At 40.7% G+C, this 18,801-nt stretch overlaps 1 protein-coding gene across 6 annotated transcripts in view; it reads right to left on the reverse strand.

Annotated features, from left to right (window-relative positions):
• The window catches only part of LOC132819773 (girdin-like), a 378,017-nt gene that overhangs the window by 215,454 nt on the left and 143,762 nt on the right, over positions 1–18,801 (reverse strand). For all 6 annotated transcript variants that reach the window (XM_060831525.1, XM_060831521.1, XM_060831524.1 and 3 more), the window contains exons 12-13: positions 15,947–16,091; positions 10,575–10,759 (exon numbers count right to left, since the gene is read on the reverse strand). In XM_060831525.1, coding sequence (XP_060687508.1) covers positions 10,575–10,759; positions 15,947–16,091 — 330 coding nt within the window. The remainder of the gene's footprint in view (positions 1–10,574; positions 10,760–15,946; positions 16,092–18,801) is intronic.

The raw sequence follows: 18,801 nt of genomic DNA on the forward strand, positions 1-18,801 counted from the left end.
CTGAGATAAGGTGGGGGGAGGGGAAATGAGGAAGCTGGACAAATCTACATTCATCCAGTGTGGATTGGAGGGTTCCTAGGCGGAAGATGAGGCCCTGTGGCTGAACACTTTATCTCCCCCTCCCACTCTGCCAATGACATGCAGGTCCTTGGCCTCCTCCATCGCCAGACCCATGCAACACGACGCCTGGAGGAAGAGCGCCTCATCTTCCACATAGGAACCCTCCAACCACACGGGATGAATGTAGATTTCTCCAGCTTCCTCATTTCCCCTCCCCCCCACCTTATCTCAGTCCCAACCCTCTGATTCAGCGCCACCCTCTTGACCTGCAATCTTCTTCCCGACCTCTCCGCGCCCACCCCCTCTCCGGCCTATCACCCTCACCCTCACCTCCTTCCACCTATCATAGTCCCAGTGCCCCTCCCCCAAATTCCCTCCCCCCTACCTTTTACTTCAGCCCGCTTGGCACACCAGCCTCATTCCAAGGGCTTATGCCCGAAACATCGATTCTCCTGCTCCTCGGATACTGCCTGGCCTGCTGTGTTTTTCCAGCATCACATGACTCAGTTGATTTAAAAGCAAATCTATACTACCTTAATGAAGGCAAGTGCAGGTGTGTGCTTTGTTCCAAATTCAAATACTGAGTTGCTGATAGCCTGTACTCACCCCATTCCAGATTGCATCACCCCTCTCATATTCTCTTCAAATAGAACAATTTTGCTGACTCGTATTTCTTCAAGAACCCTGTGTGAATTGCTTCATTTAAAAACAAAATGCCCTGCTTTCATCATTTCAGTCAATTTTTGAAAACCTAAGGTCCCTCTTGTAGAATGACAGTGGTATCCCAACCTCTGAGCCAGTGTATTCATGTTTAAATCCTACCTGTTCCAATGGTGTATAATAACATATCTGAACAGATTGGAATAAAAAATATCCACTCTCTACCTGAAGGGCTTGTATGGCACAGTGGTGTTATCCATATCTCTGGACTAGGAGGCCGAGGTTTAAGTCCCAGCTGCCCCAGAATTAGACTCAGAGTCCTATAGTATGAAGACAGGTGCTTTGGCCCAAACTGGTCCATGCCAACCAAAATATCTGTTCACACTAACCCCATTTCCCTGCACTTGGCCCATATTCTCCTGAACTTTTCCTATCCATGTATTTGTCCAAATGCCTTTAAAAGCTGTTAATGTATACGCCTCAACCACTTCCGCTGGCAACTCATTCCATATGCGTGCCACCCTCTGTGTAAAAAATAGGTTCCCCTCAGGATCCTTCCCCTCTAATCTTCAACTGATGCCCTTGATTCCCCAATCCTGGGAAAAACACGAATCGCATTCACCCTATACATGCCTCTCATGATCTTTTACACTTCTATAAAGTACCCCCTCAGTCTCCTACACTCTAAAGAAAAATGTCCTAGCTTGCCCAACCTCTCCTGATTAATTCAGACCCTTGAGACCTGGCAACATGTTTGTACATTTCTTCTGCACGTTTTCCAGTTTAATAACATGTTTCCTATAGCAAGGTGGCCAAAACTGAACATAATACTCCAAGTGCGGCCTCACGAATGTCCGGTACAACTTGCAACATAACTTCCCAATTTCTATACTCAATGCCCTGACCGATGAAGGCCAGTGTGCCAAAAGTTTTCTTCACTACCCTGTGACTCCTCCACTTTCAGAGAACTGTGCACCTGAACCCCAAGGTCCCTCGGTTTCATTACATGCCTTAAGGCCCTAACATTCACCATGAAACTCCTACCTTGATGTGACTTTCCAAAATGCAAGACCTCACACTTATCTATATTAAACTGCATTTGCCAATTCTTGGCCCACTTGCCCAGTTGATCAATGTCCTGCTGCAATTTCTGATAACATGAACAGGGTGATTAGAAATATCTACGAAAATCTGATAGGTTACAAGAAAACATTTCCACTCCTACCCGTGCGATTCTTATATGCAGCAGTGGTAATGTCCCTGTCTCTGCGCCAGAAGGCCTGGGTTGAAGTCCTACCTGCTCCAGATTACATTTCTGAACAGTTTGATGAGAAAATACTTTGACTCCTACTTGGAATGCTCCTGCAGCACTGTGATAGCTTCTATACCTGAACCAGGAGGCCCAGGCTCAAGTTTCACCTGCTCTAGAGTTGTGTAAGAACATCTCTGAACAGGTTGCTTAGAAAATATCTCCACTCCTACCTTAAGAGCTTTTATGGTGCAATGGTTAGTGTCCCTACTTCTAAACCAGGAGACTCCGGGTCAAGCTTGTCCTGCCTCAGAGATACGTCATTGCATGTCTGAGTGAGTTAATTAAAAAAGCTTTAAGGGCATTAGAAGGTTCAGAAAAGGTTCATTTCACAGATTCCTGGCATGATGGTGTTATCATCCGAGGAAAGGTTGACATATTGAGCCTATATGCATTACCAGTGTAAAAGATTAAGAAGTGATTTTACTGAAATGTGTTAGATTCTGGGGGGAACTGAGAGTGAATGGTCAGAAGGTATACCCTTGTGTGAGATACTAGAACTAAGGGACAATTTGAAAATTAAAGGATCACTCCCAATTAAGATTTTGATTTGATTTATTATTGTGACATGAACAGAGATCATGAAAAGTATTGTTTTGCATGCAAGTCAAGCATATCACAGCTTATCTAAGTACCTCAGGGGCAATAGAACAGAATGCAGAAGATAGTGTTGCATGTTTTCTGTCAAAGCTGTTGGTTTATGAAATTCTCTTTCCCCAAGATGAGTGGATGCTTTTAAGACCGAATTAGATTGATTCTTCATTAACAAGTGAATCAAGATGGTAGACAGAAAAATATTAAGAGCACATTCAACTCCTCCATGGCAATTTCCTCATAGTTGTCCTGCTATTCTCCAAACATTTTAACCTATATAAAACTCAACCGAAAGCATCCTACACATAACTATGACTTACTCAGTGACTATTCCATATCTTTAGCATACTTTCCAATATACTTTAACATGCTGAGTATATTGGCTGCTGTCATAATATAGCAAGAGAATTAAAGCCATCTCACATATCTTCAAACCAGGTCTTATAATTTCATTTTCTCCCTGCTATCAATAACAATTTAATGAATCATACTGCCCTATTCAGCATTTAATATTTTTCGGTGTATCTCCACTTCTTTCAGCCTATCATGGACCCTAAGATGGAGGAACATGGTGCCTGTTTTGTCATTCAATGACATCATGTCAAATCTGATAATCCTCAACATGAATTTTATGTCTTTTCTCCATAACCCTTTGTTCCCTTACTGATTATAAAACTGTCTGTCTATCTCAACCTTGAACATATTTAATGACTCAACTTTTGCAGCCCTCTGTGATAAAGAAGTAACTATAGGTTGGTTAACTTACATCTGTCACTGGGAATATGCGGAGTCTATTATAAAGGATGTAATAATGGAGAATGTACATAATATAATTGAGCACACTCTGTATAGTTACAGACTCTCAACCCTCAGAGAAGAAACTGCTCCTCATCTTTGTTTTATGTAGGCAACCCTCGAAACTGAGATCATGCCTTTTGGTCCTAGACTCACCCACAAGGGGAAACAACCTGTCCACATCTCTCTTCTAAGTCCTCTGAGAATCTTGTAAGTTTCAGTAAAGTCACCTCTCACTCTTCTAAACTCTAATAAGTTTAGGCCCAACCTGCTCAACTTCTCCACATAATCCATACCCAGGATCAAACTTAGTGAACCTGTCCTCAACAGCCCAATTGTTAGTATATCACTCCTTAGATCAAAATTGCCCACAGTATTCTCAATGTGATTTGACTAATGCCTTACATGATCTTAAGCAAAAGTTCCCCTATTTTTATACTCCACTCCCTTTAAAATAAAAGCCAACTTGCCATTTTTTTTCCCTTTTACCTGATCTTCAATGCTAGGCTTACACAAGATCTCCCAAGTCACTCTGTATTATAACTTCCTGCACTATTTTTCCATTTAAATAATACACAGTCCCTCTATTCTTCCTTCCAAAGTGTTTCACAATACATTCTTCCACATTATATTGTAATTGCAACAAAATATTTAATAGTCTCCATTCCTCTGCAGAACCTTTGTGACATTCTCGCCAGTTGCCTTCTGACCTATTTTTGTGTTATCTTCAAACCAGGCTATAATACATTCATTTTCTGCGCAAAGTCATTTACACTAAATAATTGTGGTATCAGCTTGACTGCTGTAGTGCTTCACCACCTACAGGTTACCATCCTGAAACTTCCCTTCTTACTGCAAATCTGTCTATTAGTTAGCAAATTTTTTATCCATTCTAATATTCTTCCTCTAACACAATGGGCTCTTGCAGGTGGAGTCCGTGATTAAGAAAGCTAATGCAATGCTGTCACTTATCTCAAGAGGGTTGGAATATAAAAGCACCGTTGTGCTACTGAGACTTTATAAAGCTCTGGTTGGGCCCCATTTGGAGTACTGTGTCCAGTTTTGGTCCCCACACCTCAGGAAGGACATACTGGCTCTGGAGCATGTCCAGCAGAGATTTACACAGATGATTGCTGGAATGGTAGGTCTAACATACGAGGAACGGCTGAGGATCCTGGAATTGTATTCATTGGAGTTTAGAAGATTAAGGGGAGACTTAATAGAAACTTACAAGATAATACATGGCTTGGAAAGGGTGGACGCTAGGAAATTGTTTCTGTTAGGCGAGGAGACTAGGACCCGTGGACACAGCCTTAGAATTAGAGGGGGTCAATTCAGAACAGAAATGCGGAGACATATCTTCAGCCAGAGTGTGGTGGGCCTGTGGAATTCATTGCCGCGGAGTGCAGTGGAGGCTGGGACGCTAAATGTCTTCAAGGCAGAGATTGATAGATTCTTGATGTCACAAGGAATTAAGGGCTATGGGGAGAATGCCGGTAAGTGGAGTTGAAATGCCCATCAGCCATGATTGAATGGCAGAGTGGACACGATGGGCCAAATGGCCTTACTTCCACTCCTAGGTCTTATGGTCTTATCTTAATTTGCAGCTTATTGCGTACTATCTGATCAAACACTTTCTCGAAAATTTTGACACTATCCTTAACTTGCTTGACTAACCATGGTTGGATTATCCTTTTTTAAGAATCCTTCTTTCTCACTGAAAAATATCTTTGTTTTGAACAATGAACATTTAATGCTTAAATATGTGCATAATCCTTAACCAGCTTTGCTGTTAGATTTCTTTTGCCGGCATTACCGTAGGCACTGCATCCTTCCTCCATTTCCACAACGCCATTCTACTCGGAAACCATGCCTCTATCCAAATCATGTTTTGAAGATGCCGGTGTGAAACTGGGGTGTACAAAGTTAAAAATCACACAACATCAGGTTACAGTCCAACAGGTTTAATTGGAGGCACTAGCTTTCAGAGCGCTGCTCCTTCATCAGGTTGTTGTGGGGCCTGATGAAGAAGCTGCACTCTGAAAGCTAGTGCTTCCAATTAAACCTGCTGGACTATAATCTGATGTGTTATTTTTAACTCTATCCAAATCAAAATCATCTCCAACTGGAACAGTTTGACATTTAAAGAAAAGTCATCCAACTGGTTGAGCAAATTGCCAAACTAGTGTTGAAACTGAGGCATTATTGCAGTAATTTACAATTATATTCAATTTAATCCCAGGTCACATGAACAAAAAGACAATGTTTAACTTGCTGCACCAGTCCAACCTCTGATTATGAAGGTGCTATTATTTTAACAAAGCTCCGCTGTTTCTTTCCCTTTGATTTAATAAAAATCATTATTCTGCAAAGGTTTTCGATGTATAGTCATTTCCATTCATTGCTAGACCATGGATACATATTAATTTTGCAAACTTTGAAAATTCGGATTGTTCTCAACAAAATAACATTAAGAAGGTTCAAATAAAGCAGTACAAAGTCCAACTTAGCAACCTCTTCCAGCACAGCATTTCTCTGACTCTAGTCTTTTGAGCATTCCCTTTCTCTCCATTACTGGAGCCCATGATTTAGCCATTTTGGGCACAGAATTTCCACTTTGAATTTTTCACCTTCCTTTAATAACATTTTTAAACTTGTGCTTGAAGGAGGTTTTGGAGATGTATTTGCTATCACTTGTATGGCTTGACTGGCATTTAATTAATCCTATGCCTTTGTGAAATGCTGTTCAAAATTATTTTATGCTAACAGGACTAAATGACTGCAATTGTTGTTGGCATGGAGTTCTTCAGGAGGATTTCAAAACTGATATTTTGTAGCACTTCATTATAAAACACACAGAATTCTCTGCTCATCATTTATCAGGTGAAGATAAATTTTGTAGGTTACCGAAAATCAAAGTTATAACTGTTCACCTGATGTGAATAACTACAAATTGATAACGTGTAAAGCACACGTTAACATAGATAACTGCTGTTGCCTTCGAAAGGAATATAGCAAACTATAAAAAGGAAGAGTAATTTCAATACTATAACCTGAGGCTTCAGTTTGCAATTAATAACGGTACATTTTGTTAAGCCAGGTGATATCACAATTCACACTTACTCCTATTTCCAAGCATGATCCACTTTTGAGAGGGCTTGACAGAATAAATGCTGAACATTTGATCCCTTGTGGAGAGACTAGGACTGGAGGACATAATCTCAGAATAAGGCGTCACCCATTTAAGAAAGAAATTAAATGGAATTTCTTCTCAAACAGTAGTGAATTTGTGGCATTCGGGGTTGTTAAGCATATTCAAGGCTGACAGTGTCAAATTTTTTTTTAAATCAGTAAGGGGATAGTGTTTTATGGAGATAAGGCAGGAAAATGGAGTTGAAGATTATCAGATCAACCTTCATCTAACTAAATGGGTGGAGTAGAACTGGTGGATGGAACGGGCTACTTCTGCTCCTACACATTATGACTATCTTATGATATTACTGCTTTAGCCACTGATGAACTGAGACAGAGGTGATGCTGCGGAGGTGGAGATAGGTGGGCCTAGTTCATGGCATGAAATGAGGTCAAAAATAAGGTTCAAACGTGATATCAAGGTTGCAAACACTCTTGACACGGTCCTAACCAATGATGTACGATCAAGCAATTTTAATAGTGATGGGGCAGTTGACAGGGCTGTCCCTTGTCACCATTGCTTTTCACACTGGTGATCGAACCTGCTGGCAGAGGCAATATGCAGGGATCCCAATATAACCACTCCAGAAGTGGGGACTTAATCACATAAGATTGCACTGTGAGGATGACATTCTCGTCTTCTTATCAAACCCAACAGTCTTAGTGCTACACCTAATACAATGTATCAATCTATCTGGTGGCTTATCAAGTCATAGAGATGCACAGCATGGAAACAGACCCTTCGGTCCAATCTGTCCATGCCAAACATACATCCCAACCCAATCTAGCCCCGCCTGCCAGCACCCGGCCCATATCCCTCCAAAACCTTCCTATTCCATATACCCAGCCAAATGCCTTTTAAATGTTGCAATTGTACCAGCCTCTACCACTTCCTCTGGCAGCTCATTCCATACACGCACCACCCTCTGTGTGAAAAAGTTGCCCCTTAGGCTTCTTGGGTTATAAGATCAGTTTTGCGAAGTCAGAGGCCATGCCCATGGGTGGTCTCCCAAGAGTGCCAGATCCTGAGGACGGATCTTGGTTCCCTTTTAGATGGTTGCTGGAGGGCTTTCTCCACTTATGATTTGGAGATGCCAGTGTTGGACTGGGGTGTACAAAGTTAAAAATCACAACACCAGGTTATAGTCCAACAGGTTTAATTGGAAGCACACTAGCTTTCGGAGCGACGCTCCTTCACCTGGTGAAGGAGCGTCGCTCCGAAAGCTAGTGTGCTTCCAATTAAACCTGTTGGACTATAACCTGGTATTGTGTGATCTTTAACTTTCTCCACTTAGGTATATTTATTCCTCCTATTTTTGATTGGCTATTTAAAGCCAATTTTGCCCATTTATTCGATAGAATCAAGCAGGACCTTTGTAGATGGGTGGTGCTTCCGATCTCTTGTTTAGCCCTCATCAAAATGAGCATTCTGCCCTACCTGTTGTATCCTATGCGAATGCTTCCTCTGCTTTTTACTAAGCAAACATTTAGAAGACTGAGCGGCTGGTTTAATTCTTTTATCTGGTATTGCAAGTGGCTCCTAATTAAATTGATTAAATTGCAGTTACCTTACAGACTGGGTCGAATGGGCCTCCCAGATACAAAAATTAAGCTCGTTGCTATCTTATGTGATTAAGGGTCCCCCCGGGCTCTATCACTCACTTTGGTTGGACACTGAAGTATCTCAGGCAGGATGCCCCCTTATTAGCCTGCTGTTCTTAGACAAAATGAGAACAGTTAAGGAATATTGCCATAGCCCAATAGTCATCAATACTGTCAAGGCATGGAGGGCAATGCATCAGGGTGAGGGCAATATTGCCAAAACATTATTTTGACACCCATAGTTGGTATGTGGGCTTTCAGCCAGAGATGATGGACTCTAGGTTTAAACAATGGGCAGCTAGAGGTGTCTCTTGCCTGGGTGATTGATTCAAAAGGGACATATCTATGTCCTCTGACCAGTTGGCTCAGAAATATGAATTGCCTAGTAGGGACCTCTTCTGTTTCTTTCAAGTTATAAACTTCATCCAAAAAGAGACCGCACCTCTAACTGACCCTTGTTGGTCCGACATGGAGAAGAGAGTGTTGAGTGCTGAGGATACATTATCTGTTAGCAACACTTATCATCTATTGGGAGGGGGTCTCTCGGACAAGACTGAACGGCTCTGTAAGGTACGGAAGAGGGGTTGCACGTTGAGATCTCTTCTGAAATATGGGAGGATATCTGGGAAAATGAAGAAGGATCTCAAAATGCAACAGGACCCACGCCTTGCAATTTAAGATTCTTCACAAAGTCCATCTGACCCCAGACTGCCTCACTAAATTTGAAGCGAGAGCATCTTTAATGTGTCCTAAACGTAAAGTGAGCATGTGCACGCTTACTCATTGTCTTTGATCCTGCCACAACAGCAGGCATTCTGGAACGCTGTGGTAGGTAAAATAGAGAAGGCCTTGGGGATGGAGGCGGAGTTTGTCCCAGTATCTCTTCTTCTGGGCTTTGTTAATTAACTTTCATTAGATGCACATTAAAAAAAGGCTTTTCAGTATCCTCACTTTTTGTGCCAAAAGAACATTTTATTAGGGAGGTGTCGGAAAATTCCCTGGGGCTGGTGGGCTGGCATAAGTTAGTCATGGAGCATATCCCCTTGCACTTTCTTATGAGTATGGTGCACCATAAAACTGAAAATTTCTTTAAGATGTGACGCCTTTTTTGGACTAACTGGGCACAGATTTGTCAGCCATACTAATAAGAGCCTCTAAATGCCATGGCAATTCTATGTAATGAATCTGGTATCCACAGGGGAAGAACGATGAACATATAAATATGCATAAACATTTGCGCTCGATGATCAAGGGCTAATGCTTTATTTTGCTGAGCTGTGTTACGCTTAAGATATTTACGTTAAGATATTTCTTTTTTCGCTGAGTTATTAGTTGATATTTATTTATGCAATTAGCAAGTTTTCTTAAATATTAATTTGAATTGTTTGGTTTTGTATTTTTGTAATATTCAAAAAAAAATTCCTTTTTTCGAATAAAAATATATCTTAAAAGAAAGGCTGCAAATAAACAGATTTCATTTCCGACAGTTGCCAGGAGGGATAAAATTGGAACGTTGATAGATAACAATAACTTCAGTTACTGTAATATATATTTTAAGGAAAGTTTTGTTCTTCAAATAAGCAGCCTGCTGCATCAGATGCAAAGAAATGGCTCCAGTTACAAAACAAAATCTGTTCAATATATTACCAACATATCTAGATTTGTTGCAAATATTTAATGGTAAGCTATGTATCTAAAAACAGCAAGCTTAACTTAAGCAAGGCAGATAACATTTAAGAGAAAATTCATAGTTTGAGGCATTGATGATTAGGCATGCCTTCGTTGCCTATCCTTAATTGCTCACAGGGCAGTTAATATTAGTCACATTGCTGTGGGTCTGCAGTGCATGTAGGCTTGACCAGATGAGAGTGGAAGATTTCCTTTTGTGAACCAGATCAATTTTCCTGACAGTTGTCAATGGTTTTATGGTCATCATTAGACTCGTAATTCCAGATTTTTATTGAAATCAAATCTGGATTTCAACCCAGGTCCCAGAACATTACCTGGGTCTTGTAATAACAATCCAGTGATAATACCACTAGATCACTGCCTCCCCTTAAATACAGACTTGCATCACGAGCCATCAGAATCTCCTAGGACTACTTTGCCTTTCTGGATTGGAGAAAAGTTTCACTTTGTACACTCAGTGTACACTTGTCCCAAATTAGCTTGAGGAATTTAATTTGGACTCTTTTAGGAGATAATATTAGAGAAGTGGGCTGAGGCAAAAAGGGGGTTAGATAGGTAAGCATGACAATATGTTGATGTGTGTCGGTTTAACTGTCAGGATGGAACTGTTTCAACAGTATTTTTACTGCCCTTTTTCTAAGTTCACACCATACTTCAATAACACGTTTAATACCTTTTTTTTAAGTCTCTGGTTTTCCTTTTCTAGCTCCAGGATCTTAAAATTACTGCCATCTGTGGAATCCATGACATTGCGAAGTTCATCCACAGTTTTGAGCAGAAATTGATTTTCTTTCTCCATCTTAAGCAAACGACTTGATGTCAACTCATTCACTTCCTGGCTCAGAGATTTGTGTGCCCCTGTCAACATTTAAAAACAAAATGAGGCAAAATTATGTATTCACATATTAATGAAGAATTGCCCATAGCTTTTACAGCCACAAAACAGTAATCCCAATATTAATAGTCTAATTTAGCTAATCAAAGTTAGTATACTAGAAATGAATTTAATTCAATCAACTGAATAAGTACTCTGGCCATTAATCTTAAAACCTACATATATTCTAATTGTTTCAGTGTATATCGTATAAATAATTCAAGTATCAGGCAATATCATTCAATGTTTTATCATTACTTTCCCTAAAGTAAATTTCTCCATTAAAGCACATAGGGCTGTGAATAGCATAATGACATGGATAGAGAACTGGCCAGCAGACAAGAAATGAAGAGTAGGAAGAAACAGGTAATTTTCCAAGTGGCAGTACCACAGGGTTTATTGATTGGACACAAGCTAATCACAATATATATTAAATGGTATATTAATAATGAGGGAACTAAATGTAATATCTCCAAGTCAGCAGAAAACAAAACTGGGGAGGAGGGTGAATTAAGAGATTGCAGACATACTTCAATGTGATTTGGACAAGTTGAGCACAAGCAAATGCACGGTGGATGAAGTTTAAGATGGATAAATGTGAGGTTATGCTCTTTGGTAGCAAACATAGGAAGGGGGTCACTTATCTGAATGGAGATAGATTGGGAAAGGGGAGAGGTACAATGAGACGTGGGTGTCATTGTACACCAGTCACTGAGAGCAAGCATAAAAGAGCAACGGTCAGTGAAGGCAGCAAACGGTATGTTGACCTTCATAGTGAGAATTTAGTACAGGAGCAGGGCTATCTTGCTGCAATTGCACATGATCTTGGTGAGACCACACCAGCGTACTGTGTGCTGATACAGTCCCCTTATCAGAGGATGGATACTCTAGTTTGAGGGAGTGCAGCAAAGGTTTAGCAGACCGTTGAGGGATAGCAGGCCTATATCTAATGAGAATCAGTTACACTTTTAGTTTGTGCGCGCGCACGTGCACGTGTGGGAGATATAGCGTGCGCACGAACATTTGCATGTGAAATCTATAAATTTCCAACAGGACTGAACAGGGTTAATCCAGGAAGGAGTTCCTGATGACCAGAATTACAGAACCAGAGTCACACGCTAAGGGTATGGCATTAGGTCATTTAGGTCTGAATGAAGAGAAATTTCTTCTCCCAGACAGTGGTGAAATTTGTGGAATTCACTACCACAAAAAAGGGATTCAGGCCACAACAAAATGTCTTCAAGGTGTTAGATATAGGTCTTAGAGCTAAGAGGACCAAAAAGGTACAGAGCAAAAGCAGGAACAGTATACGGAGTAAGATGATCAGCCATGTTCATATGGAAAGATAGAACAAGCTTGAAGGGTTAAATGGCCTACTACTGTTCTATGTTTCAACGTTTGTATAACAGCTTTGATTGACAGCAAACTTGCTTCCACCAATTCGACTCTAAATCCAAATCACTGGAACCTGTCTAAGTGCCACCCAGAACCAATTTCCATTTCTCCTTCATTGTTGTTTTTCTGTAGTTGGATAGTTATAAATTGAGAACTGAATGGTCCAAGGGATCACTGACACAAGTGCATCAGTCTACAATGCCATGAATTGCATTCCAACGGATACCCCATTGCAATCCTTGTTTCCTTCAATTTCTAATATTTAGAAAACGTATTCAAAAAGTAAAATATTGCAAGTGCTGGAAACAAAGCAAATCAGGCAGCATCTATGAAGAGAGAAACACAGTTAATATGATTCAGGAATTCTACTTTAATTCTAAGAAAGTAGTGAAGGGGTGAGTGCAAAAGCACAGAAACGGAACATGCACAGTCGAGAGCCTTGTCATCCACAAGGAAAGTAAAACATTCACTGACAAAACAAATGAAGGCCTCAGTTAAAGAAAGATGGGATAAGAAACAAAAGATGTCTGCAGAGTGTATGCTAATGTCAGAATCATTAAATAAAGCTGTGACCCAAAACAAAATAGGGACAAAGAAATAGTCTGAAATTCTTCAATTTAATGTTCAGTCCAAAAGTTTGTCAAATTCCTAATCAAAAAGAAGTGCTGCTCCTTTAACTTACAAGCAATAAGATGTCATCTGCTTTCAGACATTCACAAACACATTCCAAAGGTCTCAAAGCATTGGAGCTGCTCTCCTTTTACAGACAACTTTAAGTACCAGAGAACATGGGCTTATATTGCTTCGGTGATTTGCATGGTGGAGGCCAGGCAAAGTAGAAAGTTGGCCTGCCCCAGTTATAATATCCCACTGCTCTTTATGATATGGCTTATGCTACATAAACCTGCAAAAAGTGCAATATGTCACAAATTCACATACAGAACATTGCCTTGCTGTACTTCTGAAAGGTCTCCACACCATAGCACATAGCCTATGATAATGTTTCATTTCTCTTTTGTACAACTGCTCAGGAAATTCCATCACTGAAAGCTGCACTGTTTCTGATATTCTCCACATAGAATCAATGTACATATTGCAAATGGATCCAGCAATGACAGGTGCTACCATGATCATCACTGTCGTAAATAAACAATGCAGAAGTAAGGAGTTAAAAAGGCATCAGCAAGCCTTGCCTCTGTACAGCCATCAGAGGGAGAAGCCACAGAAGGTTCTATCAGGATACTGAGGACGACAACCAGAATCTCCTATCGTCACTATAATTTCCTCCAGTGACCGAAGTACACTGGTAGTACAGGCTGAGGATGTCCTGAGAATACCGTAATGGAACTCGGCCACATGCTGCAGCAGGACTTGTACTCTGAAGGAGAAAGAAGTTAACCCATCCTGATGGCGATAAAGGTAACAGCAGCACCTAATTTTAATGCTGGCTCGTTCCAAGGATCCTCCAGAGGTCTCTGCGGAACCTCCCAATTTTCAATCCACAGATGGATTAGGATGTTACAAATGCACTTTGTCCAAGTTCTCTCATTGTCATCTGTTACTCGTGACAAAGTCAGTGTCCAATTCCAGGCAGTTAATTTTTCCAATATCACTGCTTTCACACAGAATGTAACCCCATGATGTTGGCCATTAATACCTTGGTGCAAACGCACAAAGACAATCACTAGAGCAGCAATTAGGTTTGTTGGGAGACACTGGATAGATTGGATTGAAGATTGGAGGAGTCAACCAATGTTATCAGTATTATGCGAGCTCTGGCAACTGACCATGGACAGGATGGTAGCTGCCATGCAAGTCCAACAGAGTGTTTAGTGGCTGCTGAAAATGCTTACAGACCTGCACTCCAGCTACTGGTGCACAGCATCAATGGCGGGGCAAGAGGGGAACACAGAACGTTGACCTCACTCACAGTGCCCTTCCGCTGAAAGAGATAAAGTGGCAGCAGATACCCGACAGAGGAGGAACTACAGGCAGGGGTTCTAAAATGATTCAACTCAGGTCAGTCCGGATGTGCCTGGATCCTCTAACTCAATCCTGCCTGCAAACTTCAATCCCGTGGAAGTTTCAAATGAGGGTGAGCCAGCATCTGAACAGGATACCCTCAGCAGATGTGGGCTCTTAGCCACAAACATACTCTGGACATTCCACTCAAATCTTTGAGGCTATTATAAAGGATGTTCCTTTCAAGTAGTAGTGGGATGACAAGGAAAAAGAAAGGGACTTAACAGGTGCTTAGTCTCGGGCAGCCCTCTGAGTGCCAGTGACCTGAGGCATTTCTCCTTGACCAGTTGCAGAGGCATGCCAGTGATGTATTCAACAGAGTGTGCTCCTGAATTTAGTTGAGAAGGTTCTGGGGTAGAAGTTTGAGCTGGCAGAGGGTGCAGGCAAAAACCTTGCCTGTGCATCCTCAGAGAGATCTGTGGTTTCTTCCTCAGAGGCAGAAGAGGCTTTGATGGGTAAAGAACCTGGGCCCTCTGGACTGAAGGCTGCATGGTGCTGCTGATCCTTGCATAAGAGAGACTATTTACTGTGTGGCAAGGGTGAAAGCTTGAATATCTTAAGAATATGTTGACAGTGGTGGTGGTAGGTGAGCAGCATGGCACAGCGCAATAAAGCTGGTTTGATTGCCTGGATATGGAAACTGTAACATTCCCACTTGAGCAGCCATAGTTCCCTCCAGGCACTTTGAAAAATTCTCATCAAAGAGACCAAATATTCTCCTGTTGCGCAACAGTTTGTCCTGCAATGCGACAAAAAAATGAAGTGTGGGATGTAAGTGGTTGGAAGAGCTCAGCGGTGGTGCAGGAGCAGGAAATGTATTTTCAGAGGATAAGGTAATGAGAGCCATTAGTGGTGATGTTATATGCAAAAGTTAGAGTTGTAATCCATTAGCCATATGGGAAAATCTGTACAGTGGCATGGTTAGAATAATGGTGAAGTATCATAGAGAAGACTGTGGCACTTACCTTTGCAAAGCATTAAACATTGTTAAACTTCCTGTGACACTGATGGGTGTTTCGTTTCACCCTGGAAACTACACTGACCACAGGCTATCTCCACTGAGGCTGGATGCATCTAGTGGTGTGGCCCCTTTTGGCAGTTTTCGGCCTTTGGAGGAAATAGTATTCCTCTTCTGTCAACCACTAGGAGTACCTGTTGGAGAAACAAGGTGCCAGCTTCCCTTACTAGGTATGTGCTTAAGCAATGGTGGCTAAGCACCACAACATGAAGGGCAGTTTCTGGCTTGCAGCATTTGAAATGGTGAACAGCTGGTGCGTTAATATGATACCTGTGGGCTAAATGCTAAAAAGTCCCAGTAGTGGTGAGCACCTCCACTTCTGCTGGCACACGACTGAACAAGAATGAAACCACTGAGCCCAGATAATTAATGACGTGAACAGCAGATGATTGAAAAGGAAGAGTCAGTATGAACCGTGGCTGTTAACCTTCCATGAAACTCCCCGAAAAAATATTTAGCCAAATTATGAGACCATTCAGCCCATTAACTCTGTTTCTCTCTTAGGAAGTTCTGCAAACCCTGCCAAATATTTCTAGCATTTTAAGCTAGTATTAGAATGCATGCTCATTCTAATAACAGCATTGTTAGCAAACTAATGTCAATGGAAGAGTATAGAACCAAAGTCTCTGATAAAATGTTTCAAAACTTATTTTCTGGAATGGCTCCAATGAAGTGAACAAATATTACCTGGAAAAAGTATTAATCAACGTAACAAGTTTAACATAACTTCGCTTACCCTCAGACACTTCAGTGGTCTTGGATAACTGCTCTAGTTCCCAACCCAAATGTAATGATTCATCCATGCTCTGTTTCTGAGCCATTTCAAGGGTGAGGTTTTCTTCCATTAACTCCTCAATACGCTTTCTATCTGTGTCACGCACCTTAATTGAAAACGCAGGCGTCAAACGAATCTAAGTAGCACTTTGTAGAGGGATAGTTTATGAATTAAATTAGAACGTAAAGATGTTTGTACAAAGACGCATTATATTTATAATTAATGAAATATCCATAATACATTTTACAGTATGCACTTCCTGTCTAGTTTATATATGATGTTATACAGAACTTATCCAGTTTTTGAGTGGATGAAGTTAAGACACCAATTTGACTAAGATATAATTTTATTAGCAAATATTTCATTTATACCACAAATTCACAGAACACATGCCTCTGGTTCAAAGAGGTTCAATTTGCTAACAGGAATTGTCCTTCTCCTGATATTTGTATAATGCTACTTCTGTCAGTCATCATGCTAGGGTATTGTTTTCATTTACAAGCATTTTCCAGGTTGCGAACAGGTTCCATTTTGGAGTCCATTCGCAAGTTGATTTGTACCCATACTGCAGCACAATGCAGGACAATGCAAAGCAAATATTCGTTAGTACAGGAAATGTTCATATGTTAAGTCTTTAAAATTACATTTTGTATGGGACCATGTTTATAAACACGTGTTCTTAAGTCGAATGTTTGTCAGTCTAAACTTCCTTTAATACAAACTGTAAGATCGTAAGACAAATAGGATAATAATAAATAACAAGAATAAGAAATAGGCCACATGCTCATCCAATAAGTGCATGCCTGATCTGATTGTCACCGTACCTCTACTTTTTGCCTATTCCTCATAATCCTCGATTCCCCTTTCCTACATTTCCATTTTGAAATATTTAGTGGGAAAGGCAAGATTCTAGCTATGGGTGGAAAATAAGGGGAATAAATAGCCTAAGGGAACTTGGCAACAGAAATAAGTGGACAACAAAGCTCTGAGAATAGAAAAGTTATATAAAGTCCAAAGACTCATTAGAACTAAAAGTGAAGCATATTTAAGATTGAATTTCTAAAACTGCAAAAAATTCAATAATATTTGATAAATCAATTAAAATAAAACTTGCCCACAGGCTCAAAGAATTAAATGATAAATATGAAATTAATATAGTGTTACAACATGGAAGGTCGAACCCCTCTGTTAATTAAACCAAACACCCAGAAAAGCTCACCTCACTTTGTAATCTGTTAAAATGTGAATGATGGAGAACTCTGGAATCCTACTATTTAAAGAATAAATTATCAATTTATTTTTCTAATTCTAACAGCGAACAATAAACAAAACAAAACTACAAGCCCCCTTTCTCTTAACTGCCTACTATCTGACTCCAACTCTATAACACTAGGCTGTTCCAATTAGACACTTATTAAAATTATATTAACTTAATCTCAAAACCACAGTCTATGTCTCTCTTCCTGCTGATGGTCTTCCTGGATCGTCTTCTTTCTTTTTACGGAGAGTATGTTTCACTTGAAAAGGTACCTTTGATAGAGAGAGTGTTTTCTCATTTCTTTGAGAACAAGATGTTAGATTGGCAGTTAGCTCTATGGTAGTTTTTTTCTCTCACTCTCTCTGTGGCAGGTGCTGTCTGGCCAATTTTCAAAATGGTCCATATTCTGATACCCCATCATCAGATTGACTCATTGGTCCAATGTTGACAAAACAATAAATTCAAACTCGATTGGGTTTTAGTATCCTGGGGCATAAAATTTAAACTGATAGGTTAAATTCGAATTGTTGTCAAAACAGCAACCTAAACACAGTTATGTATTTCACAGCCAAATGTTACATATTTTCAATTTTCCAGTGCACTCTGGGACGGCCATCTAGTCATACACAGAGGAAGCTTGATTATCCGAAGGACATGGGCAGGGAGTATTTTGTTCGGGTAATCGAATGTCAGATAAGATAGTTTAGCCAAGCAGTGGCACCTTGGGTTCTTGTCCGGATAATCTGAAATTCGGATAATCGAGGTTCCTCTGTACACAGGTGTTTGTAATCTTTCAGTTCAGAACAGCACTCTCTCTCTCTTTTAAAAGGTATAGTACATGCTTTAATTTCATAACAATAGGTGGAACATGCCACCTAGTGAAAGGCCCATGAAAATGGACAGAGACAAGCAGCAGTGATGCCTAAACAGGAGTGTTTATTAACAGCCACAACTGGGTAACTACGCGTGGGTGCTAATTCTGAAACAGGCAAGCTTACAATTCCAAAGACAAGATGCATGCAATTTTGAAATAGTGTTCATGGATGGAGATGGAGGAGGATGAGGAGGAATCATCCAGAGTGGGGACAGGGGTCAGCTTAGGACCCAGGAGCATCACCCCCGCAACCCCCTCCCGACTCTTCTATCCCTTTCTTCTAGCTCTTCCCCCCCCCAATCCTCACCACTCTACCAGATGTCTATCTACCCATCCCAGGTTCTGGGCTACATTGCACCCCACCGCCGCCCCAAATCTATCTATCTATGCATGCATGATTTAAAATAGCACATAGTGCACATGCACTGGTGTCAGCTATCACAGACTATCTAAAACTGGAAGGCTTGAAAGATGGGTAAAAGGTCAAGTATAAAGCATCCCAGTTGGAAATAATCTTCACTGAGAAGAGAATCAAGGTCAGTTCCCGGAATGGTGGGACTATTCTACGCTGAAAGATTGGAGCGACTGGGCTTGTATACGCTTGTGTTTAGAAGGCTGAAAGGGGATCTGATTGAGACATATAAGATTATTAGAGGATTGGACACCCTGGAGGCAGGATACATG

Source organism: Hemiscyllium ocellatum, chromosome 10 (assembly GCF_020745735.1).
Source record: "Hemiscyllium ocellatum isolate sHemOce1 chromosome 10, sHemOce1.pat.X.cur, whole genome shotgun sequence".
Lineage (NCBI taxonomy): Eukaryota > Metazoa > Chordata > Chondrichthyes > Orectolobiformes > Hemiscylliidae > Hemiscyllium > Hemiscyllium ocellatum.